Here is a 25258-nt window from a genome sequence, read left to right as displayed (position 1 = left end):
GACAAAGACACATATTTCAGAACAAGTTCTTTACTCCTAGGTGTTGTTTGCCTGTCTGAACAACACCTTTTTTCTGTATCAGCATTTGTCTTTCTTTACTGATTTCTAAAGTCGTAACACATTCATGACTGTATCACTCATGAAAATTGTCATCAACATATTACAATAAAATTTTTTTCTAATGTTCTCAGCCATGAGTCACAGTTCAGAGAATAAATACTGTCACACGCAGTGCATTGAGTTGCCTCTCTGCAGCTGGTGCTCAATAGAGTGGCTTTATCCAAATTCACAAGGACACGTGAAAGAGAATTTGACTGATACTTTCTCCAGGCAAAACTAACACAAGGAGATTGTGTTGTCTATAATATATATTATTAGATGCTATAATATATATCTATAATATATATTATTAGATGCTCATACAGGGCAAAAATGCTTATAGCATTAATTACAGGCACAAGAAAGACATTCCTGTAGAAAGTATCTGTTTGAAATGCAGTTGAGGTGGATATTGAGTCCACAGATCGATGCTCATTGAAGTGGTTTAAATTGGTGCAGATCAAAAACTTGATCATAGAATCATAACTCTGGTTGAAAGGGACCTCCAGAATCCTCCTGTCCAACTTCCTGTTCAAAACAGGTCTAATTAAATCAGGTTGCTCAGGGCAATGTCCAGTTAACTCTTGGACAACTCCAAGGACAGACATCCACAACCTCTCTTCAGAAACTTGTACTATTCAACCACCCTCATGTTGTTTTTTTTAAAATAAAATCCCAACTGGGTTTTCCCAGTTCCAGTGTGTCTTATCACTGTGTGCCTCTGAGAAGAGTCTATCTCCTTCTTCCCTGTATCCTCCACTTAGGTAGCTGCAGGCAATGATAAGGTCTCAGCTGTATCTTCTCCAGGCTGAAAAGGCACATGTCTCTCAGCCTCTCCCTGCATATCACCTTCCGCAGCCCCTGACCATCTTGGGTGCCCTCTGCTGGACTTGCTCCAGGACATCAATATCTTTCTTGTACTAACAACCTCAAAACTGGACACAGTTCTGCTGATGTGGCCTTACAAGTGCTGAATAGAGGGGAACCATCACTCCTGGGTTTTGCTGGTTGCTATTACTAATACAGCCCAGATGCAGCTGGCTGCCTGTGCTGCAAGGGTGCAGTGGTGGCTCATATTGTCCAGCAGGATCTCCAGATCCTTTACTGTGGAGCTGCTTCACATCCTTCAGCCTGTCCTCTGCATGGGAGTACTCTGTGCCAGATGAGGGACTTTGCACTTACTCTTGTTGCACTCCATGAGATTCTCATCAGCTTTTTTTCTCCTGCCTGATGAGTCCCTCTGACTGCCAGCCTTGCCCACCACTGTGGTGACTGCTCCCCCTCAATTTGGTGTCGTCCGCAAACTTGGTGAGAGCAAGAGGTTTGTTTTTCTTTTCAGTGATGCTGCTGCACCCACTTTCATGGATTGGTCTGTGCTGTCCTGCTGCATCATAGAACCACAGAATGGTTTGGGTTGGAAGGGGTCATCTGCACCTCTGCTCCCCCTCCCTCTTTCTGCCTCTTACTGTTATTCCTTAGTTCCTGCCAATCACCTTTCTGCACTAAACTAGGTTTCAAAGATCTAGTTCCAACCCCCCCGCCATGGGCAGGGACACCCTCCACTAGACCACGTTGCCCAAAGCCCCATCCAACCTGGCCTTGAACACTGCCAGGGATGGGGCATCAACAACCTCTCTGGGCAACCTATTCCAGTGCCTCACCAACCTCACAGTGAAGAATTTCTTCCTAATATCTAATCTAAACCTACCCTTCTTCAGCTTAAGGCCATTAATTACCCCTTGTCCTATTGTAAACAGTCCCTCTCCAGCTTTCCTGTAAGCCCCCTTCAGGTACTGGAAGGCTGCAATAATGTCTCCCTGTAGCCTTCTCTTCTCCATGCTGAACAATCCCAGCTCTCTCAGCCTGTCCTCATAGGAGAGGTGCCCCATCCCTCTGATCAGCTTCGTGGCCCTCCTCTGGACTCGCTCCAACAGATCCATGTCTGTCCTGTACTGGGGCCCCCAGAGCTGGACTCCAGGTGGGGTCTCATGAGAGTGGAGTTGAGAGGGAGAATCACATCCCTCGACTTGCTGGCCGCGCTGCTTTCTATGCAGCCCAAGGTACGGTTGTGGAGAGCGAACGCCCCTTGGCGATGCCACTGTGTTCTGGAGAAAGGGAAAACAGCCCCAAGCGGCTATTGCCGATCGCCCGCAGAGGGCGCGGGGGAGCCGTTAGGCTCGCGCTCAGCCGTTGCCCGGAACGCTCGCTGCTGGGGGCGGGAGGGCGGCCGCGCGCGGCCTTGAGGGAGACGGCCTCCCCGGGCCCGCCGCGCTCGCCGGCGCTGGAGGATTGTCCTTCTCGGCAACCCGTCGGCGGCGTCGCTGCCCTGGTTACGGGCCGGCCCTTGGGCGGCGGAGCCGGGCTGTGAGGCCGGGTAGGGCAGGGTCTGCGTTGTTTCGTCCTGGGGGCGCGGAGCCGGGCGGGCCCCTCCGCCTCCCCGCATAAGGGTGACCCCGGGGCGGGCTGTGTGGCCCTGGGATCCCGGCGCTGTCAGGCGGTAAGGACGCAGCCGGTGAGACGAAGCCGGCCCCCTGTGGTGCTCAGCTGCGGGGCTTTTTTCAGCCGTAGGATGGAAAGTGACGGGGACCGTTGTTCTTCTGGAGGAAGCTGCAATCCTGACGTTGTCCGCGAAAAATACTTGTTTAAATCCAAACTATCAGAGTCCCTTGTTCAGCTGGCGTGTAGTCACCATCACTGTGCTTTCCCTGTGAATCAAAATGAGTTATGCATCTGGAATACAGTGACTGCTCAGGTAAAAAGAGAATATATCTCTTCGTAGGCTGCTATTTCAGAAGACGACTTGAAAGGAAGATATAAACTATTTGAGGGTAGTGTAGGAATGTTTCACTTTAATGCTGGGAAGATACTAGCATTTGTTATGAGCTTTGTTATTGTGATGAGACTAATACAAACTGTTGCGGTGGGTTGACCTTGGCTGACAGCTAAACCACCTCCCAGTCTCTTTCCCAGCAGGGTGGGGGAGAGAATCAGACGAGCAAAAGTGAGGAGAAATCACAGGTCGAGATACAGACAGTTTAATGAATGAAGGAGAGAGGAGAAAAGAAGTGATGCAAAGGCAATCACTCACTACCTCCTACAATCAGACCAATCCCCATACAGGCTCTGAGCAACGGCAACCTTAGAAGACAATCCCCTCAAGCTCCCAGTACCTTCTTCATCCAATAACCCCGTTTTAGTGCTGAGCACATCATATAGTAGGGAATATCCCTTTGCCTGTTCGGGTCAGCTGTTCTGGCTGTGTCCCCTCCCAGTCTCTTGGGCACACCCAACTTATTTGCTGCAGGGGAGGGAGGCGGCGGGACAGAGTAGGAAAAAGAGAAAGCCTTGATGCTGTGCAAGCAGCATTTGGCAACAGCCAAAACATTGGTGTGTTATCAACACTGTTTTTGTCACAAAATCCAAAGCACTGCACCATGCAAGCTGTTATAAGGAAAGTTAATGCTATTCCAGCAAAACCCAGTACAGCTACGCTGTAGTTATGTGATTTTGAAACAATAAAGAAAAATTAGTTATTGTTTTGTTAATTGCATGTACATTATCCACTTGTAATTTTGTATTGTTTATAAACTTAGTTTGAAGTGACTCATTTAACTCCTCTTTATCTGTATTTGTCAGCCATTATGTTTGTCAGGACATCATTACTCAATTTCTGCGCTGTCATTTGGAAGTAAAATCAATCCACTTCTGGTCTGCTCTGCTTCTCATGAACGTGTGATAGTATGGAATCTTGATGAATGCATACAGAAGATGCAAGAAGGTAGAGTATTATTTATGTAATATATACATATTATTTATATATATGTAAAAAGAAATGATGCAAAGGCAATCACTCACCACTTCCTACAAGCAGCTCAATGCCCACCCAGTCTCTGAGCAATGGCCACCTTAGAAGACAGCCCCACAGCACCCCATTTTCTTCCACTGCTACTTCTATAAAAAGATTGTTATATCTGAGTAGCATGCATTAGCCACTCAGATTCAGCAGCCCTAACTGTCATAAATGGTGCTTTATTTCTCTGTTGCTCTTCGGCAATGCCGAGCTGAATCGGGCCAGTAGCCCAGTCAGTCTGGTCATCACACCTTCTCAGAAGACCGCACGTTAAGCACCGCCGCGCTCCCGAGCGCCCACCGGACGGCACGCCCGGGCGGGTGCGGGCCCCGCGGCGGGTGCCGTGCTGGGCCGAGGGTGCCAGAGCCGGGCGAGTGGCGGCGGCGGCGGCGACCCCGCCGGGGCGGCCGCGGGAGCTGGCCAAGGTGCTGTGCGGGAATAGCCGAGTGCTCGCAACCGCAAGGGAAACGCAGAGAAGCACTGCAAAGGCGGTTAAGTTCTACCGCTACGGGATAAAACGGACAGGAAAAATTTGAATCATAGCAGCACCGCATAACTAAACATGCAATCCCTAAATAACTACATGCTACCTTTTCTGGAATATCTGTAGAACTGGGGTTTTATATCCTGCTTTGTCTGGTCCTGCCTCTCCTTCCGCGTCTGTCTGGAACACTGTTGTCATGTGTGTGGAGGAGCAATGTGAGTATCTGATTTGGGAGGAGAGTCCATGAGTGAAGGAGAGTTATGATGACACATAGAAACACAAAGAGCAGAAGTTCTCATATCCTGACCGCCCTCTTGGGTTGGAGCCTCAACCAATGGATTTAGATTCTAGGGAGCAGTGCTAACTCCTCTTCAAGCCTAAATCAATCAGTAAGTAGAGGAGTAATGAAAGAGAAAGAAAGACCCCCCAGAGTCATGACTCACTGAAGTCCAAATGACACTGTCCAAAATATATTGTTATGGCATGGTAAAAGAGAGATATTACAGTCCTGCTTTGGTGACAGTATTGAGAGTCGCATGGCATTGCCTAACACTATTAAAAGTTTTCCATTTGTTGCCTGTAGTTAGAGATTTGCCTATGATTTAATATGTGGGAGTTGTCTCTTGTATTCTACTCCATGCTGAATTTGCAAATCTACATATTATGAAAATTATTGTTGTAAAGAAAAGTGAACAATTTAAGTGCTTCAAGTGTAATTATTACATTTTAATCCATGTAAGAGTGACATAGAGAATCAAAGAATGCTTCAGGGAGTGGGCATAAAATGGGACTATGAACTTGGAGGAAACAAAAATGGAAGTTAGGAATAGACAGTTAGTAGCAGACAAAGAGTATGTGTTGTTTTAATACAAAGACATTTGATAGCCAGATTTTCTGCTGCTGTATTTTTTTCCCTCTTTTTCTCTCTATCTGCAGGGTCTTTAGCAGATGCTTTCTCTCCCCAAACTGTGCTCTGCACAGTCTTGGCATGTTTTCTCTGACCATATTTTATCAACTGTATCAAGGTTCAACTGTATCAACTGTATCAAGGAGTTCTTTGCACGATCCATCTCTGCATCCTGGTAGATTTTGGCATGTTAATCAGTTGTAGAAACACTCCACAGCATCTAGGATAAAATCTAGACAAGGACACCCATAGTCATTGTGCCTGTATCCTAGTTAATTTGTTGTCTGTGAAATCTTAAAATTCAATGACATGTCCAAAACCTCCTCACATCATTAAAAGTAGCATCATAAAATAGGGATCTGCAGAAACCAGCCTGCTTGAGCCAGTGAGATAACCAGAATGAAATTGTGAAGAGAGGGATGAAACATGGGCCTGTTCTCAAAGCTAGTCTTATCGTCCGACTCTGTAATGATATTTAGTGGTGTACACCTCTTTCAGCCCTTTTCCACAGAAGAATTAAAGCCAACAGAATGAAAGTCCCCCTTGCTTGATGGCTGAGCCATTGGGATATTCTCCTGGAAGAAGTATTTTTCAGCCCTCTGTTTTTCTGGGCTTCAGTCAGGAATTCTTGCCTCCAAAATAAACCTGGCACTACTGGGTTCCTTGGGGACATCACGCTACTCCAAAAATCCTGTCCCTGACAGTCTTCGATGGAAGCATGATTTGATGGGCACACTTATTATTAGTATCTCAAAGAGTACCAGATCGTGTCTAGGCAGCAAAGCAGATGGAGGAATCCTGCTGCTGCATAGTTCTGTGCTTTGCTTTCCAATAGCCGGGTATAATTAAACTATGAGTTGTGCTGTACATCTTCCTGACAGAAACTAGGATAGCTCTGTGATTAGATAATTGCTATGCAAAGTTTCTAAGAATCTCACTGCACCAGAGTTTTATATTTCATTGACTGTCATTAACAATAAAATTGCTGCAGGGCTAACACCTCGAGGAATTGTGATAGGAACTCTTTTGGGAATGGTGCTTCATGTAAGATTTAGTCCAGATGATCAACAAGTGGCAGTATGTGCTGGAAATAAGATCTACATGTTAAGTGCAAAGGTGAGACACCATTCTTTGTAGCCATGTGTTGATATTTCTTTAACTTACTTTCAAATAAAATCATGATACAGAAATGTCAGTATAATTAAGCAAAAGCATTCATTTTTCTCATATAGATGAAAATGAGTATGAACTAATGCTTAAGAAAATGAGTATGAACTAATGCTTGATAATGCATCATCTACCATATAGAAGACTAGATTAAAAAAGTTGAAATGAAACAATATCTCAATAACTTAGAAGAAGAAAACGTTCTGAGGATATCTGAAAAATTACTCCTATATCATTCATTCTGAAGAAGGAGGTGTAATGTGTAGTGGTTTTGCTAGCAGGATACAGGGCTGCAGGTTCAATGAGAAAAAAATACTGAATTAATATTTTGAATAAAAATCTGAAAATTTGTAGCAACAGTTATTAATTTCTATTATTTTTAAACTAATTGTCATTTTTTGTTTGAAAGCTAATCTGTTTTAATTTTGACTTGACTAATCACAGAATGAAGCTATACTAGCTGAATTGGCTGGCCACCTGGCTCCAGTGACTGCTGCTGAGTTTTGTACATGGGAGAAAAGTATGCTTACATCAGTGTCAGAAGACAGAACCTTTAAGGCAAGGAAATTGTAGAGCTGCACTTAAAAAAAATATAATATAGTGAATATGTGAAGTAGTCTTTTTCCCCCTTTAAATATTTTCTGAAGGTTAAGCAAAAAACATCTTAGACTTTCTAGAGATCAGGACATTGTTCTTAGAGATGTTTGGGAAGTTATTGCAAAAATTACTTATACTTTTTTAAAAGAACAATGCAGGTTTTGTATATTCAAACCTTTCTGCAGTGAAGTGTTAACTATGGTGATTATTATAATCTGGCAAATGGAAATAAAATATTTTGATCAATTGTACTGTAACTGAAATGTTTATGGTATGCTGAACTGAATGAAAGCATTTCACTTTGAGTCTGCTGACATTGATTCGAATTTTCCCTTTTGGGAATATTGGTTTGGGTTATTGCATGTAATGGCTGGGCTATTGCTTACTGGCAGGATTTTTTGCCAGACAGCATTTTGTATAACGACACCATGGATTGCTGTACATGTCGACAATTGAAGACAATTTAGACAGTAAGGGGAAACAAGAACCCTGAATGAACCCAGGTGTATTTTCCAAGAGATACTGGAGTGGTTACCTTGATTAGATACAGTTTAGTCTACTGCCGATTGTCCTCTATATGATTCTAAACATAGCCCAACATTTGGTTCTACAAGGTAAAATAAAATTAAAGTTTGCTATATCAAAGATTGTTTGAGGGGTTGGGGTTTTGTTTGTTTGTTTTCCTAAATTTAATTTATATGTAACTGTCTGTTCTGGAGAAAATGTTATTTTGATTTTTGTCCTGGTCTTGGGAAAAAAAAAAAAAAAAAGAAAAAAAATCCCCAAAACAAAGATTGAGTTGGAATTTTAGGAAATATTAATAATTCTGACTTTGTGATTGATTTTTTTCTTATTTAGTTTATGTTGATCTAAGAAATTAAATCAAGGTAAAAATGACTGAAGGAAAAGATCTATTCTTCATATTAATTTAATGAAGAATTGATAAATTATACAAAATCCTAATGAATAAGTTTTGTTTTCCTTTTTTTACCTTTGATAAATGTTGGGACTAAAATGGCAATCAAATGAAAATGTTTTGCAAGTCTCTCAAATAATTTAGTAAGTCTTTAACTTTTATTTTCTCTGCCTGATTCTGCAGATCAGGGGTAATTCTCTGAGGGCAGCCATGCTGGAATCTCTGATAGTTGACTCCTGTGCTTGCAGGACTTGCAGTGTCTAAAACCTTATTCTCCCCTAGCCCTTTTGCTTGGCTAAAGAAGTGAAACAGATGAGAATCTCTTCAGATATATTTGTGAAACAAGATTTAGGAAACAGCTTTTCGGAAGAATGATGTTTACATTCAGAGAGAAATGAAACATGAGCAAAGAGAAAAGCTTGGGAGCTAAACAAAGGCTCACAGCCATGTTCTGAAAGCAGGGACTGTCTGACTGCAATTTTTTTCAATCCCAGCTGTGACAGCCATGATAAATGTAGTGGAAGTATTTGTGGAGAGGAAAGTTCATAGAAGTAACAACATGAGAGGAAAAAATTGGTCTTATTTAGCTTTCTTAATAAACTATTAAACATAGAATTCATCACTTAGATGAATTAACAGTTATGTTAATAATGAAAGTTGACTTATATGTGGGTCTATAGATCATAATAAGTATCATTATTATTAATAATGACCTTTTATCCCAGAGCCCAATATGAAAATTCTGAAATTTTGCAAGCTCCCTCTGTGAAATCTAGAACCAGTTCAAGTATGTCTTTTCATTAATTTAGCTTAAGTCACAAAGGGCTCAACCTAAGCAAAGATAATAATAAGTACTTCTAATTACTTTCTGTATCCATACCAACTGAGTGTCACCTTTTTCACTGTGGATACTGATCAATTAAATCAAGCCCTACATAGTTACGAAAAAATGCTGAAAAAAATCCTTACTATATTGCATCAGTTTCAATGGCTGCATTTCTCTGTTTTCACCACATGATGGCCGTTGAAGTTTGTGTTTTCCTTAACGATCTAGGTAGGTACCTATGTTTACATTTTTTTGTTTTTTCTAAAGGTGTGGGACTATTCTACCGGCCAGTTAATATATCAGTCAGGAGTATTAACAGGTAAGTTTTCTTTTTTATATATACTTTTTCCTAGGAAAAAAAATATCTCTAAACAATAATATAAAATTATTATGCAAGTGTTTGGTTGATTTAGTGAAAATAATTCTAGTAGACAAGAAGTAGTAGTAAATGTATTATCCTTTAAAGCCAGTAGTAAATATATTTTCCTTTAAAGTGTGCTTCTGGGTAGATAGTTTTAGTATACTTTCACAAACAGCTTTTTTTGTACGGAGTGTGCATGTAACTGTTGCCATTTACTGAGATATGCAAATAGAGGTCTCTTGTTTTGTAAGTACAGTTCCACTGTCTGAGTACTATGTGCTTGTTTTCTTTCATGTTTTGTATGTGACATGCCATAAAACACTATACCATGTGTAGATTTATTAGCAGTGTCTGCAGTTGATGACATATATTGTCATCTCCTCCAATAGCACTTTTCTCTCAGGAACCACATGGTTTTCAACAGGACCTGCTCGAACTCCCTGTTGGTTGTTCCTGCTTGTGGTGCTGTTAGTGGTGATTGGAGCACACTTTGGGAGCACGAGCTGCATGGAGATTGGTTGTTAAACTTTGTGCATACATATTATTGAGTGATCTCATGTAAACTAAAAGCTAAACTCACATAGTAGAAAAGGAAAGGAAGAAGGGGTGATTCCCCCCTGGTTGCTTGTGGCAATTGCTTCCCTTGAAAACCTGCCTTAACCACAGTATTGGGGTTTGCAGGTGCAAGGCCATGAGAATAACAGCATGGGAACAACAAGGAAAAATTACTGCCATAGGGGCTCTGAAAACCGTGCCATAGCAGCTTGGGTGAAAGGGCGCAGAAAACCACTGCCACGGCAGTGTAGGTGAACGGCTGCAAAAAACCACTGCCATGGCAGCTGGGGTGAAAGGCAGGCCACATACCTGCAAATGGAAACCCTTTAGCAACACAAAGGCTAAGGCGCATAAAGCATTGTGCAACTGTAAGAATTGCAGTAAGGGGTTTTTTTTTCCACCCATCTTTATAAATAGGGTGAAAATATTGAATTTATAAATTAAATTTTGAATCATGTATTTTAATTAAATATCTGATTTCTGTCTACTCTGGAAATAATTTTATCTTTTTTTGAGCAGCATTTCCTTTGCTAAGTCTGCTAATTGATGAAGAAAATAAACAGATTATCACTGGATGTGCTGAGGGACAGGTAAGAATTACCCATTAAATTTAGTCTGTATGTCAAAACAATCGATTATTATTAATGTATCTCTCTATAAAAAAGCTTCACATTCTGCATACATGTTTCAAACTGTTACAACTGCTATTTTAGTAAGCATAATTCAGTGCTTTGAGAATAACCCATATATGGTATATTACTATATGGTCTATTACAAAATGGAAATTTTTTCCTGAAAACCAGGAAAGTTTTTAAGAGCATAGTCAGTGATTATGTAAGAAGAGTACACTGAGAGGCTATAAATATATCTGTTTTAAAAGGAAAGAAGTGAAAAACAGTATTCTCCTATTTTGGTCAAAGAATGAAACACATGACAATAAATGGAAGAGACTATGATTTCAGCATATTGGAATTCTAATCAAAATGCAATAAATGTGAATATGCATTTCACCTCCTCTTTAATTTAATGTTAAGAATATATTTGCATGAGATTTTTCAGCTGTTTTCCCTCAGTGTCACCATTCAGTGAATTGTGAAGAAAATAAAAGATTTAACTATAGTGGTGCCTAAAAAGAGAAAGGTATAAATGAAATTTATGTAGATGACTCAGTGAGCAAATACATGCAGGTTAGCTGTGATTTTTAATTGTGGGAAATAGTCTGTGAGGAGGTTTTTTTCAAAGACATGGGAATTATATATGCAGTTCAAATTGATAATGGCTGATTTTGCTAATATTGCATATATCCTTTGATAAGCTTAGAAATGCATATAATTGAATTTCTGATGCAAGGTGAGATTGCAGATACAAAAATTCATTAGTTGCATCAACAGTTTTAAATATTGGACCTTTAGTTTGTATTCATATAAGCTTTATGTTTAGATTATTGCAATTGCTTTTTCTTTTTCTTGCAGCTGTGGATCTTCAGTTTAATCAGTGATCATAATTACCGTTGTGTAGCACATATCAACTTAAAGAAAGAGCAAGAGAAATTCTGTAATAAAGTGTGGAAATCTGGAAAAGAAATAGGTAGCACAGTACTTCTAGAATGCTGTTTATGGTATATTCAATATATGTTATTGGCTACAGAGTGTGTGTTTTTTATACCATGAGAATTTATTATAAGTGGTAGAGTTATGAGTCTCAGACTGTGGCATGGAATTCTTACTGCAGCTGATATGAAGTTGGGTATTGGCATATCTGCAAAGAATTATGCATGTATGTCTGTAATAAAATCTTGGCCAATGCATCTGTTTATAAAACATTGCACGGTGTATTAAGTATTTGTTTTTTATTGAATTCATTGCCCAAGTCTTCAGTGAGAACAGAATCAGTGCCTAAAAATTCATCCATTGTCTAAGTGGAGTACCATTTCTCAGTTACCTCTGAAGCTTCTAGGAATCTCTTTTTTTTTTTTTTTTTCCAATCCATACCAGTGCATCCATGGTATGATATTTCTCTGTCTGTGGTATTTCTAGTGGAATAACACAGAGTACTTATAAGTGTTTAAGGACTGCACTGGTAACCTCAGGAAGGTGATTCTATGTTCCTAAATGAGGCACTCGGACTACCTGCACACTAGCTGAAGTGAGTTGAGGTCCTCCAAAAGGCAAGCAAGAGGAAGCTTTCTTTAGGGAAAGGGAGATCTGTTTTCCCTTGCTTGCTCTTTTTCTGCCTCCAGAGACTGTTGTATTCTTAGCTGCCTAGTGGTCTGGCTTCAATAATCCTAAGGTCCTGACCTAATGAGAGAGACTGCTACATTTCTTGTTATTATTTAAAATATATAGATGTCACTTTCATCTTTGGATGTTTGAAAGAGAGCGATGTAGCATCTGTGCCTAATGCTGGACTTGGTGCTAGTAGTTCCTAGGTGTGAACTGCATGTGCATAATGGATTGGAGACTCTTTGGGAGGATGAAACTGAGGTGGCTTTCCATCTTGTTTTTGGATTATGTTGTAACTTTAATGTCAAAGGAATTTGCAGGCTAAGTGGAAAGGTACCCAGCGTATTTAAGGGTTGTTGGAATATGGCTTTTCCATAAAAAAGTGACTAAAGAGTCACTTTTTTGAGATGAACACACCTAAATTCTTCCACCTCCTCTTCAGTCCTTAAGTAGTTTCTTTGGATTTTATCTTCAGGTATTTGAAAGAAGACACTACTAAAAATCACATAATAATGAGGAAAGATATTTCAAGATGGCTGGCTCTTTGGATATATCCATCTTTTGAAACAGAAACTTCTTGAGTGTGGTCTTAGTTCATGCTACTTTACTATTTCCAATTCTCTCTTAAATTCTATATGTTTCCCTTATTTCATTGTGTTTCGATAACTAGTATTGTTGATTGTCTTTCTTAGGTGAAGGGCAAAATACTTCCAAGCTTTGCAAAGCAAACAACATGAGACCAGAAGGATCAGTAGAAACATCATTGCCTATCCTTTTGATTGAACACTGTGACTTTTTAATGTGTTTCCATAATGAAGAAAACATGTAAGTCCTTTAAAATTCCACCAAGTGTTTGGCTGGAATCTGTTCCTAGGAGTTCCATTGGTTCTTGGATTATTTTCACTGTAACTTGCTATTTTTTTAAAAAAAATTAAAAACATACAATAGGACAATCAAAGAATGTATTTAATGATCTGCAAGTTTTGGTGGCCTACTCTAAGGCAGATAATATACACAAACTGATAAAAAGTTAAAACTGGTTTCTAGTCCGAAAGATAATTTTATAAAAATGGCATTGGGAATATCCATTTTAGCATCTATTGATACCGTTTGATCAGGGAAGATCAGTTACAAAAATAATTAAGAAGCCAATTAGAATTAAAAAGCCAAATTTATTTTTAGGAAATAAGTCTGATGCAATTACTGTGCCTGTGTCAGTTTGCCTTCCAAATTTAAATAACTTTTGAACTACATAACTTGTTCTAGCCAAACTTCTGTCAGAGAGACAGACATTTCAAAGCATGGTATGTTTACTCCTTCCCATGGTATTGGTTGGCCAGGTAGAGGAGAGATACCTAAATTAATCTTTATATTGCATTTCTTTCCTGAAAAGAAGTTTAATCATGTTATCAGGCACCTGGTGATCTGTTCAGGGTACTGCCACAAGAACTGTCTCATAGAACAACTTGTTTTTGTTGTTATTTAGAATTGTCTTTTGGATAAATTTCTCAGCCACATTTTGTTTTAGGAAACCTTTGCCCTATGGTGGGTTGTGCAGGTATAACTGATTAATCCTCTGGCTAGATATATAAACAATTTTTGATAAACAGAGAAGAAAAATGTCCGGGAGTCCTGGATCATTTTGTTTTTCTTCATGTCAAATTTGAAGTAATTATTAACAGTTATTTTCATGATGCCTACATTTTAGAAGGACTGTCACTGAGAGGAAGGAAGTGGTGATTTTTAAGATGTACATCTCAGATGTTAATGGAATGTCAGAACTCTAGGGCCAGAAGATGAATTGTTATAGTCAGTCTTATTGCTTGCATAATACCACTCTCAAATCATCAAAACTTTGTCTTCATCAAGACTATAGGTTTGATTTGAACTACAGCACATCTTTAAAGATGGCTAGTTTTCCAGTGATAGAGAATCCATCATGTCCCTAGTTAAGTTGTTCCAGCAACTGACTCATTCCACTTCTAACCTGAATTACTCTCTTTTCACGTACAATTATTGGCTCTTAGTATGTTTTTTAATTCTGATAGTCTAGAGCCAGCTACTATCAAGTTCCCCCCTTGCATGGCAAATTATAGCTCAGGAACAAGTTATCTCTACACTTCTGGATAAAATAGCTTGCACCTTGTATAAGGCGTGATTTTTGCAACATTTTTAACATTTGCTTTTTAACTTTTTCTGAAATTCAATCTTATTTGTTTTTCAATGATGTTTTTGCACATGGTTGCCTGAAATGGATCCACAGTAATATGTTAATGGAAATAATTTTCTGAATTGAAACCACATCACTTTCCAGTATCCCCCTGATACTGCCTGGCACTGAACATCTAAGGACTTTTTACTCATTCGGCCATCACATCACAGTTGGAGGTTTTGTTCTGCTTATAAACAACCATGACCATTAAATTCTTACTATTAATCCAGTTCCATTATCTTTTGGTTTTAGAGTTTGGTATTTAGAAGTATTTTTCTGTTTAATTTTAAAATTACCATGTGCTGGTTTTAGCAGATGATTCAGATTTGCCTGAACTGAGCAGTCCCTCATTTACCACTTTTCCTGCCTGCAACAAAGTGCAACAATGGAACATTTTTGCATCACTGACCTCCAAAAAATTATGGGTCTCACACTTCCCTAAGCTTTTTGATATTGAGTAATTTCATCCCAGTGGATGGCATTTTATTATTGTAAAGTGGGCATGAGATCAACTTCCTGTATATATCACTTGATATCATTGTTCATAGTAACTTATATAGTGCCACTTTATAAGTAATTCAGAGAATTCACAAATTAAATCAGTCTGTTACTGCCATGCATGAAAGTAGTGCAAACCACAAGTAAAACTATACAGAGCACATAAAAGTATAACAAACCAGAACTGAAACTGTCTTTCTCAGTCTGCTTTTTAAAGTATTTGACTGTTCCTGTGTTTTGTTTGGTTTTTTTTATATAAGAAAAGTATCAAGCCACTGTGATGAGTCTTTTCATGCCAAGTTTCAGCTTTATATTTTTCCATACCCTTACTTCAACTCTTGTGGTCTGACTTTACAAATCAAACTGATAAGTCTAGTCACTCTTATTTGGAAAATTTATTAAAATGTTGATGTCAATTTTTATTTACTATGGCATAAAAATGTTTTTAGTATTTGAGAATGACATTCATTATTTTGTTATAATCATCTTATCACGCTTGATAACATTTTTCTTCTGTGAGGGTGTTTACTGAAATTGTAACCAGTTGGTCTTCTCTCTGGTGTTTGCAAAGGCTGGATTTCATTACCTAACTACAATACTCCTGTCACTAAGCACAGACTGAGACAGACATTCCAGGCTTGCCTGGGTTTTTTTCCCCCTTCGCTTATGCTGGTTTTTCTCTTCTACTTTAACTATGTACAAATAACCTTAATTTTCACTGCTTTTTGTGTGTTCATCTTACAGGCGGGAAAAGTAAAAATATATGTGGATTTGCATCTTTCTTTGAATTTACTCCTTGTGTATACAGTACTTTTACAGCATCTCCCAACTGTTACAAACCAGAGTAATTTTTGAAGAAAAGTATTTCCTATGCTGTTTTAGACTTACCATGAGCACTTACATAAAATCAAGGATTGTGCCCTGTTCTTAGTTTTCAAAACTTGGCCAATTTTGATTGAAACTTTTTACTTTGATCTACAAATTATAAAAAAATGCTGTAAATTTAAAATCTTTTTTTTTTTTAATGTGGTTTATTATTGTTGTTTTACTGGGACTGGGTAACAAGTATTAAAAAACCCCAGTTGCTTTATCTTTTATGGTAATAAGAAAAACTTCTTTATCATACTCAGAAATTTTTTTCTCCTTTTTTTAATAGATATTCTGCCCTGAATACTAGCTATTTTTGGATAGGAAGCTCTACTGGCTTGTTAATAATTAATTTGGCAAACTTTGAATTAGAAGCTTTTTTATCTTAGAAAGGTACGATTATAAGATATCTGACTACGCCATAATGTGATTCTTTCCTTTGTTACCTGATATAAATAGTGTAAGAATTAGTTTCTGAAATAGCAGAATATAGTAGAAACTAAGTGGGTTTTTAAAAATATTTTTTCTAATTAATTTTTGTATGTTTTTCTGGCACTGTTGACTTGCCTCTAGATTTCCGTAGTGGCTAAGCAATGATTTTTTGTTCAATTGGCTGTTCATGAGTGTTAAATACAAGGAATGTTATTCTACTCCTACTTTACAATGTGGGGTAAGGTAGAAGGATATACACTGAAGATAGTGGGTTACGGTGGTGTCAGATTAGTGTAAGTAATTTTTTTTCCTGTTTTAGACATGATAGTTTTTTCTTTTGAAATCAAATACAATTTTGTAGCATTGTATTTTTGTAAAGATTACAGTGACCTCAGCATTCGATTTGCCGGGTCGTGTGCATTAACAAGGAAGGCTGTTAATGGAAAGGTAAGTATATATTACACATTGATTTAATGAATCTACCTTTGCAGTTATTGTCAATGAATAATAATTGCACATTTTGTTTACAGATTAATGTGCACATTTGTTTTGCTTGATGTAAATTGCACAGTAGTTTCTCTGGAGAGGGTTGATTTTTCTTTGTGGAATCTAATAGTTTAAATAGCTGGGTAGAGTTCAAGGTCTCACAGTTTGTATACTGTCCAAGTGATTAATACGCAAAAGGTGAATTGTTTTTTATGGTGTTCAGCGTGTACCTTGAATATCAAGAACTACCACTGGGGGAGCAGAGACAATATTTTAGAGGAAGAAAGTTATAAGCATTGTTACATCTTGTTTCTCAAACAAATGTTAGGATGAACTGCTTGTGAATCCTTCTAAGAAATCTGTGAAAACTATTTGAGTTGTGAGAAAATTTCAGTGGAAAGTCATTAAAATTGCTTTTAAGGAAATGAAAGGCATTCTTGACTGTATACTCCATTTTTGATACAGTTTTCCTACAGAACTGAGTTCAATCTAGGCCTTTCTACATATTTAATATAGCAGTGCTTTGTTTTAAAGAAGTATTTTGTTTTAAATTCAGCTTTTAGCATGTTCTCAGCATGTCTCTGTGTTGTGGTTTAACCCCAGCTGGCAATTAAGCACCATGCAGCCACTTGCTCACTCTCCCCATGGAGATGGAGGAAAGAATCGGAAGGGTAAAAGTGATAAAACTTATGGGTTGAGATAAAGACAGTTTAATAGGTAAAGCAAAAGCCACGCATGTAAGCAAAGCCAAACAAGGAATATATTCACCACTTCCCATGGGCAGGCAGGTGTTCTGCCATCTCCAGGAAAGCAGGGCTCCATCACGCATAACGGTTACTTAAACAACACCACTCTGAATGTCCCCTCCCTTCCTTCTTCTTTCCCCAGCTTTATGTGCTGAGCATGATGTCATATGATATGGAACATCCCTTTGGTCAGCTGGGGTCAGCTGTCCCAGCTGTGTCCCCTCCCAACTTCTTGTGCACCCCAATGTACTCTCTGCTTGAGCAGTGTGAGAAGCAGAAAAGGCCTTGGCTCTGTGTAAGCACTGCTCAGCGGTAATGAAAACATCCCTGTTATCAACACTGCTTTCAGCACAAATCCCAAACACAGCCCCATACCAGCTACTGTGAAGAAAATTAACTATATCCCAGCCAAAACCAGCACACTCTAAACCAAACTTCCTTCCATATGTGCTTCTCTTCTCACAACTCTTACTGAAGAAATATTTCTATTGTAGAAGGTATTGGAATTTCCATGATTGTAACACATGCAAGTCTGTTAAAACACATGTTTAAGCAACGTAAGCATATTTTTGGAGGACAGCATTAACCACTTTTTCTGTTTAATGCATTGCAATATTAAAACCATGAATATTTTGGACTAATTTTTGTGAGTGACAGAAAGTGATTTAATTTTCTATTATAAATGCTTCAGTGTTGGAGCTTAAATTATGAAATAAATGGAGTGTTATCTTATGGTATAATTGCTGCAGGTTTTATGCTTGATCACCTCAATGTTTGAAGATGTGATTGCTGTGTTGGAAGTTAACCTTGCTGCATTGGTGAGAACTCAGCAGAGTAATTTTCTCCTATGCGGAAAGGAGGGCAGTCTATCAGTTATTGCGAGGTACAGAACAAATAATTTTTTTTTCCCTCTGAGCTGGGTTATACAATTATTTTCCTGACACTGAAGTGCATCAGATGGTTTCGTACAGTACTATTTGTTGACATGGTTTTATTTTACTTGTTTCCCTATCATGATTTAGTTGTATTGAGTGGGAGAAATCACAGAATCACAGAAGGTTGTAAGGCAGATCATCTTGTCCAACTGCCCTGCACAAGGAGAGCCACCTGGAATCAGTTGCCCAGCACCATGTCCAAATAGCTTTTGAATATCTCCAAGGAGGGAGACACTACAACCTCTCTGGGCAACCAGTTTTTCCTGGTGTTCAGACAGAACCTCCAGTATTTCAGTTTTTGCCCATTGCCTCTGGTCCTTTCACTGGACACTGGCTCTAAAGTTCTGCTTACAGCCTAGTGCATAGGGTTGTTCCTCCCCCGGTGCAGGACTTTGCACTTCCCCTTGCTGAACTTCATGAAGTTGCTGTCAGCCCATTTCTCCAGCCTGTGGATGTCTTTCTGGATGGCAGCACAATTTGCTGGTATATCAGACACTCCTCTCACTTTTGTGTCATCAGCAAGTATGGTGAGGGTACACTCTGCTCCTTCATCCAGATAATTAATGCAAATGTTGAATGGAATTGGAGCCAGTATCAAGGCCTAGGGTACTCCACTAGTTACTGGACTCCAACTAAGCTCTGTGCCACTGATCATCACTGTCTGGGCCTTGCTGTTCAGCTGGTTTTCAGTCCACCTCACTGTGTGCTCATCTAGCCCATACTTCGTCAGCTTCTCTATGAGGATCTTATGTGAGATAGTGTGGAAAGCCTTACTGACATCATGTAACAAGCTGGTCATTTTATCATAAAAATTTATCGAGTTGATCAAGCATGACTTCCCCTTGGTGAATCCATGCTGACTACTACTTCCTTATCCTTCATGTCCCTGTCAATGATTTCTAGGAATATACTGACATCTCGAAGACAATAAGAAACCTACAATATACACTGAAGTGTAGTGCAGATTTCAGTGCTTATAATAAAATCATCAGTTAATATTCACAGAAATGGGATTTAACATATAAATGCAATAGTCTGTGAATCTAGTCAGGGTCAAAGCTTGTCTGTACTGCTGGGTATCTGAGCTGATAACTAATCTACTATGCCTTGTTTGTATTTATGAAAATCTCACTGGTATCACACATGTACATACACACATGCACACAAATAGCTAAAAAGAAGCTGTGATGTCTTTTCCTAATCTAATGCTTTTGTCCATTGCACTGATTGATTTTTGTGCTTGTTTTTATAACTTAGGTGTTCTTTATTGACAAATTCTCCATTGTGTAAAAGTTCAAAGAAAAACATGAAGGAACCTTCTAGTAAAACACTTGGTAAATATAAACCAATCTTGAAATGAATTAATAAATTTTTATTTTTAATAACAGCAACTGATTTACAACTGGCTGGTGCCTAATACAATCAATATATTGTTTTCTGTTTTAAACATAGATTGCATTATATTTTTATTTTAGTAGGAAGAATTTTATAGTTGTAGTATTTCATATCCTCCATATGTATTTGAAGTGAAAATTGTGGTAATAAGGTATTTTTCTTCTTTCAAAAACAATCCTCTGAGAACATTCTGTGGATTTTAAAAGAGTTAAAGAGTGTAGAATGTTTACATTTTCATAAGTCATTCTTTTTCCATGCAATATATTTTTCTGTATAATTTGTCATTTCTTTCTTAACTTTGGTTACCTGTTTTAGTTAATTTTATTATCCTGAATAGTCTTTTGTCAATACCTGCAAATTTAGGAAGTTAATTTTTGCCTCAATATCCTACTGTTTTAAAAAAAATCTCTGACTTCCAGTTGCTGTTGAAGCACTTGTAGCTTTTTTTGCTTAGCAACAGTAAATCTAAGTTCAAAAAATACTTACAAAATAATTTTTTCATCATGACATTTTCTTTAGGAAAGACGTAAAAATACTGGTAGTTGTAGACATGTAGAAATAATCTATTTTTACTGTATTGATTGTACTTTTTGGACCTGTTAGAATGTCAAAGGTTGTATCTTTAGTGTTCTATGATATTCCGAGAATGCATCCACAGTGTTTTAGCTAGAATTCCAGGCTGCTTTGGACACCCAGCACTGACACCTGTACTACCCTGTTGACACCTCACACTCAGATAGATTAGGTGCTGTAAGGAAATCCTATGGCCTCATGGCACATGGTACTGTGAGCTTCCCAGGAAGGTCCCTTTTCTGCCTCATCACTACGTAAAGAGAAAGGGTAGCTGGTGGGAGTTGATGGAGCTTCCATCCTCAGCAGAAGTAAATGTGTCCATGAGGTCACTCGCAATGCACCCGAACATTTTCCATGGGAATATCAACAAGATTTCCCCCTTTACAGCATTTATTTGATTAGTTTGTTTTTGCTGATATGAAGTGCTCTTACTTAGTTTTGGGCTGGAGGCTGTGGTCCAGGTTTCCTAGTACAGCAGTGTCAATGCAGACATTAATAATGACTTAAGCCACGTAAACCCACAAACATTTATGTGTACCCACCAGCCACCCAGTTAATAATCTTTTGACGCATTCCATATTCCAAGTAGAAGGTGTGAATACATTATAGCTAGTTCATATAAAGTCTAAGCATAAAATAGGCCACTAGAAAACACATTTGTGAATTAATGATGAAAAAAGTTCCTCAGAAAAATATACTTGTTAATTCAAAGTTTAAAGAAGTTCCTACTCATTGATATTGTTGGAGGAGGGATGTTATGCAATGTAACAGTTCATATTTCTTTTCTTTTCTCAGTAATTATTATTTTAGAATGATTGGTCATAAATGTGTTTTGTAACATAAGGAGACATCAAATATTTCTACTGTGCTAGCCCAACTAAGTATCTACCTTAACTATAAAAATATAATGTTAAAAAAGCACTTCAGTGAAAATTAAATTATTTTACTATAGGAGTGAAAAGCAGGGTGAAAGATCAGCCATTGGTTTTTCATAATAAAATTAAGTCATCAGGTTATACAGCACCACCACGGTGAGTAGATACATTACTATTTTGTCTGTTTTATTGGTGTCTGATATTTTGTCACATAATAGAACTGTGTAGTCTCATTACTCTGAAATTAATGGCCTGTGAAAAACAGATATGATGTTATCAAACAAAATAATTTTAATAATATGTGGTAAAACAAAATTTTCACAGCTTCTGGTCAGTGTTTCACTTCCTTTCAAAATCTATGTTAGGCATTCTGTCTCTTTCATATGATTAAACTGTTGTTTCTTCAGCTTGCAGAAGGAAATATCTGAGAACTTTATATGAATGGATTTTGACCTTCAGAATGCATTATCCAACAAACAACTCACAGAAAGCAAAACCTAGGTGCAAACGTGAGCATTAGATGATTAGAAAGTTATCTTGTCATCGATGTGGATGTTATCTTACCTACTGACATTACTAGTAGACATAAATAGTTAGGAGGAAGTAGGATTGCTTTTCATTTGAAATAAACTATATATCTCATGCAACATTTAATGTTTCATATAGGAGACTCAGTGTTCTTTCTTGCAGAATGACTCTGTTTTCTCCAAATAATAACCTGAAGAAAACTGAGGTGTCAAAGTGGAAGACCAGTTGTAAACGGTAGGTAATCTAGCAACTCCATTAGAGGAGGAACAAATTAAAATGAGGATAAATACAGTTCTATTGGAAATATGGTCTGTAGCTGTTTCTCTCATTGGGACATTTAGTTAGGGGTATCACCGGAACTAAGAGCCTGTGTAAATTTGCTGTAAAATGACTGCAGCAGGTTATTCAGACTATCATACTATCAATTACATTTTAATGTCTTGCATATAAAAGAAAATATAGATATGTATTTTCTTAGATTTTTGTTGCTAGAACGAAGAACAGGTGCTAAATATGATTGGAAGCATAGTCCAAATGTTCTTAAGCTGCAGTTCTAGTCAGAAAAATAACTGAATGTGGCACAGTGAGACTTAGTGATTTCAGATCATGTGCCTCATTCACTCTAAAATCATGTTATCTTAAGCTAACTCTAATGGATTCAGACAGAGTATACACAATGGTATATTTTGAGCAGTGGATTCATCATCACTGTGGACACAACGAACTTTTTTTAGAGCTGGCACTCTCATGTTAATTGGTGTGACATGTTAAATGGGGAAATTACACACATTTTTTTCTCTTTAGTATTATATAGAGTTTTTGTTCTGTGTAGTGCAAACATAAAAGAATGATTAATGCCATCATTTTTCTCTTTTAAGAAAATTTTAAAGTGTTTAAAAAACACTTAATAGCTCAAGACTAGGTTTTTGTAATCTTTGCACACATACGCAAGCCTTTTGATGAGTACTTCAGATAATTTCAAGATTGATTTGTGCTATTTTATGATACGTTAGGTTACTTAGCATGGGTTTTTTTAGTATCTTGTAAATAGATGATATGTGTAATTCTTATTTTTACATATGGAGATATTTATCATATTGCTTATTGTCACAACAGGGTAGTTTACATTCTTTAAATACTTTTATTAGATAGATATGCAGCTTAAGAATTTTGATTTTATGTACAAGTCCATGTTAATTCTTGATCTCATGAATATATAACAGTTACTGATAGGAGTAATTTAAGTATGACAAATTAAAATTCATTCTACCTCTTATCTTGGATTTAACATAAATTTTCCAGAAAATATATAAAGATGTTTAGAATAGCTCCCAAAGCACATTAATTTGATAATTGAAATGAAAATGTACTGGGTTCAGATATCTTAATATTTTTCCTCTCTTTCTCTTTTTTCTTTCTTTGAAGTAAAAATAAAGAGTATCCATTGGAAAGTTATCCTCCAGTCAAATGTGAGAAAGAGATATCTGTTACTTGTAAACCAACCCCAATTTATTGCATTCAGTATTCTGGTATGTACAGGCTTTATAAAATGTACAGTTGTATCAGTGTGCAGAAAGAAAAACAAAATTTTTGTGACATGGTTTATTAAGACCATAGATTTATTGGGTAAATCCCCCAGAAAACTTTCTGGTAATACCATGTACTGTTTGATCATCATTTTTTAACTTGAAAAACCATGCAGGCTAGTAACATGTATGCAACAGGATTCTAATTCTCTGATTTTACATCTTGTTTCCTTTTGGACTTATTGTATGGCTTTCCCACTACAACTTGAAAATTGATAGTGTAACAAGTTCTTTCACTAAGGAATTTATTTTCTGAGACATTTACCTTGTGTCATTAGGGCGTATTAAAAGCTGAAGTTCTGTTTCAAAAGAATCAGAATACTCCTATTTCTTATGTAAAGATTATTCAGTTTTTATATATTAAAATAAAAAAAAAATCTTCCATATAATCCAAAGAAGGGTATTTTTCTTAACTGCTTTGTAGAAGTGAGTCTTGTAATAGGTTTAGTCATTTTCAATCCATATAAATATGATTATAGAAAAAACACTTATATTAGCAATCAAATGTATTACCAAGTATACAATTATGTTAATGTACACTCTGCAAACCACGATATTTTCAAAGTATTTTAAAATGTACACCTTTATAAATATTTTGAGAGAAAGAGCAACTTTCATCTTCAAGAAATAAAAGCAATTAAATGCAATCAGTAAGTTTTCTGAAATATATTCCAGCCATCTCTTCGTTCCCTAGAGAGTGTGAAGAAATTATTTTTATGGCTCCTGAAACAAATTGATTGCAGAGAGCTTATTTCTAGGAATGTTATGTGCACTTAAAACTAAAAGTTCTTTTTTTAGCACAGAAAAGCATTACTATAGTTTTGATAATGCATTTTAAGTATAAATCCTCTTTTACTTTGAGGAAGGAACATCTGTCTCTGTCTCTGTCTGTCTCTAGCACTCACGCATGCACACACAGGTTTAAACAACCACAGTTTAGCAAAACAAGGTTTAGCAAAAATTGCAGAGATTTTTTTTCTTGGAGTAAAAAAATCATATTACTGTAAGCTTGTAAAGAGGTGTTCTGTTATTGTTATATTCTGTGTTGACCAGATGGTTCCTAGCTTTGCAATATATTTTCTGTTGCAAATTTGCAACTTGGATTTGCAGCTTGGAACTATCTTTCACATGTTTTTTTTAAAGTATGAATCACAATAATTAATATTTATGTGCATCTTTAAACATAGTAGAAAGAAAACTAAATAGAAAACTTAAGTAAAACTTAAGAGGTTGTAAAGTTGCATTAATGAGTTAAGGCAAACCTTAGATTTATTAAACATCCTTTTGTCATGTTGGAGGTGTTATAAATTATGACTTGTTGCTCTGTTAAAAAACAGTTTTATTCAGGATTTGGGATGATGTTCCATTAAACAAGCGTCCAAAATTCTATGCAAAATTATTTTCTCTCATTCTGTATGCACCAGAATGCTTATATATAGTTAGTTCTGGGTGTGTGACTTACTTTATATCACTTACCTGATATACTTACAAATCAGCTCTCATGCTGAAAATACATACAGTCAAAACTGAAAAAAAAAAAAAAATCTGCAGAAGAGCACTACCCTTTATCTCAAAGACTTCATACCTTTGAGTCTGTGGGGCATGCATTTTTTGGAATATTTTGTCCAGGACTACTCACCTTATTTTTGTGATGAAAATATTTAACAGCTTTATTTAGTATGTGGAATTACTAGTACGTTGAGAAAAATTCTACTGAAATATTGCTTGTCAGATAAAATGAAAAATATTTTTATAAAGTTGTTCTTAGCCAGTTTAGTATACCGGTGCATTTAATAACTGATAACAAGAAAAAAAAGATTCTGGAATGCCTCTTCTTAACATATATGTCTACCCCATTGTGTGTCTCAATGTTCACTTCCAGTAGATGAGTCTCAGAGATTAGAAAGATGGATCCCTTATCTATTTATATTGCCATAATGTGGGAAAAGAATGTGTTGTGGAATATAGTATTCTGAACCTGCAATGTGGATGGTACTTGGACAGTGGATAGGGGTGCGTAATGTTGGTGAAGTCAAGTATGACTTTCATTCCCTCTCCCTGTGTAAAGGTGCTTGGGAGATTTATGAAGGGGATGCTCAGGTGGTACCTCTTTAAAAATACTTTTCACAGTGAACCTAGTA

The 25258-nt window shown here is 37.3% G+C and overlaps 1 protein-coding gene across 1 annotated transcript in view; it reads left to right on the top strand.

Moving 5' to 3' along the window:
* The first annotated feature begins 1953 nt into the window (after positions 1 to 1953).
* The window catches only part of WDR27 (WD repeat domain 27), a 128320-nt gene continuing 105015 nt past the window's right edge, over positions 1954 to 25258 (top strand). The window contains 15 exon segments of the mRNA XM_075748612.1: positions 1954 to 2851; positions 3736 to 3877; positions 6332 to 6456; positions 6952 to 7065; positions 9114 to 9165; positions 10282 to 10352; positions 11235 to 11349; positions 12677 to 12809; positions 15851 to 15954; positions 16373 to 16440; positions 17975 to 18108; positions 19418 to 19494; positions 21081 to 21159; positions 21694 to 21765; positions 22957 to 23060. Coding sequence (XP_075604727.1) covers positions 2669 to 2851; positions 3736 to 3877; positions 6332 to 6456; positions 6952 to 7065; positions 9114 to 9165; positions 10282 to 10352; positions 11235 to 11349; positions 12677 to 12809; positions 15851 to 15954; positions 16373 to 16440; positions 17975 to 18108; positions 19418 to 19494; positions 21081 to 21159; positions 21694 to 21765; positions 22957 to 23060 — 1573 coding nt within the window. The 5' untranslated portion in view covers positions 1954 to 2668.

Source organism: Balearica regulorum, chromosome 3 (assembly GCF_011004875.1).
Source record: "Balearica regulorum gibbericeps isolate bBalReg1 chromosome 3, bBalReg1.pri, whole genome shotgun sequence".
Classification (NCBI taxonomy): Eukaryota; Metazoa; Chordata; class Aves; order Gruiformes; family Gruidae; genus Balearica; species Balearica regulorum.
This window is presented reverse-complemented; position numbering and strand designations above follow the sequence as displayed.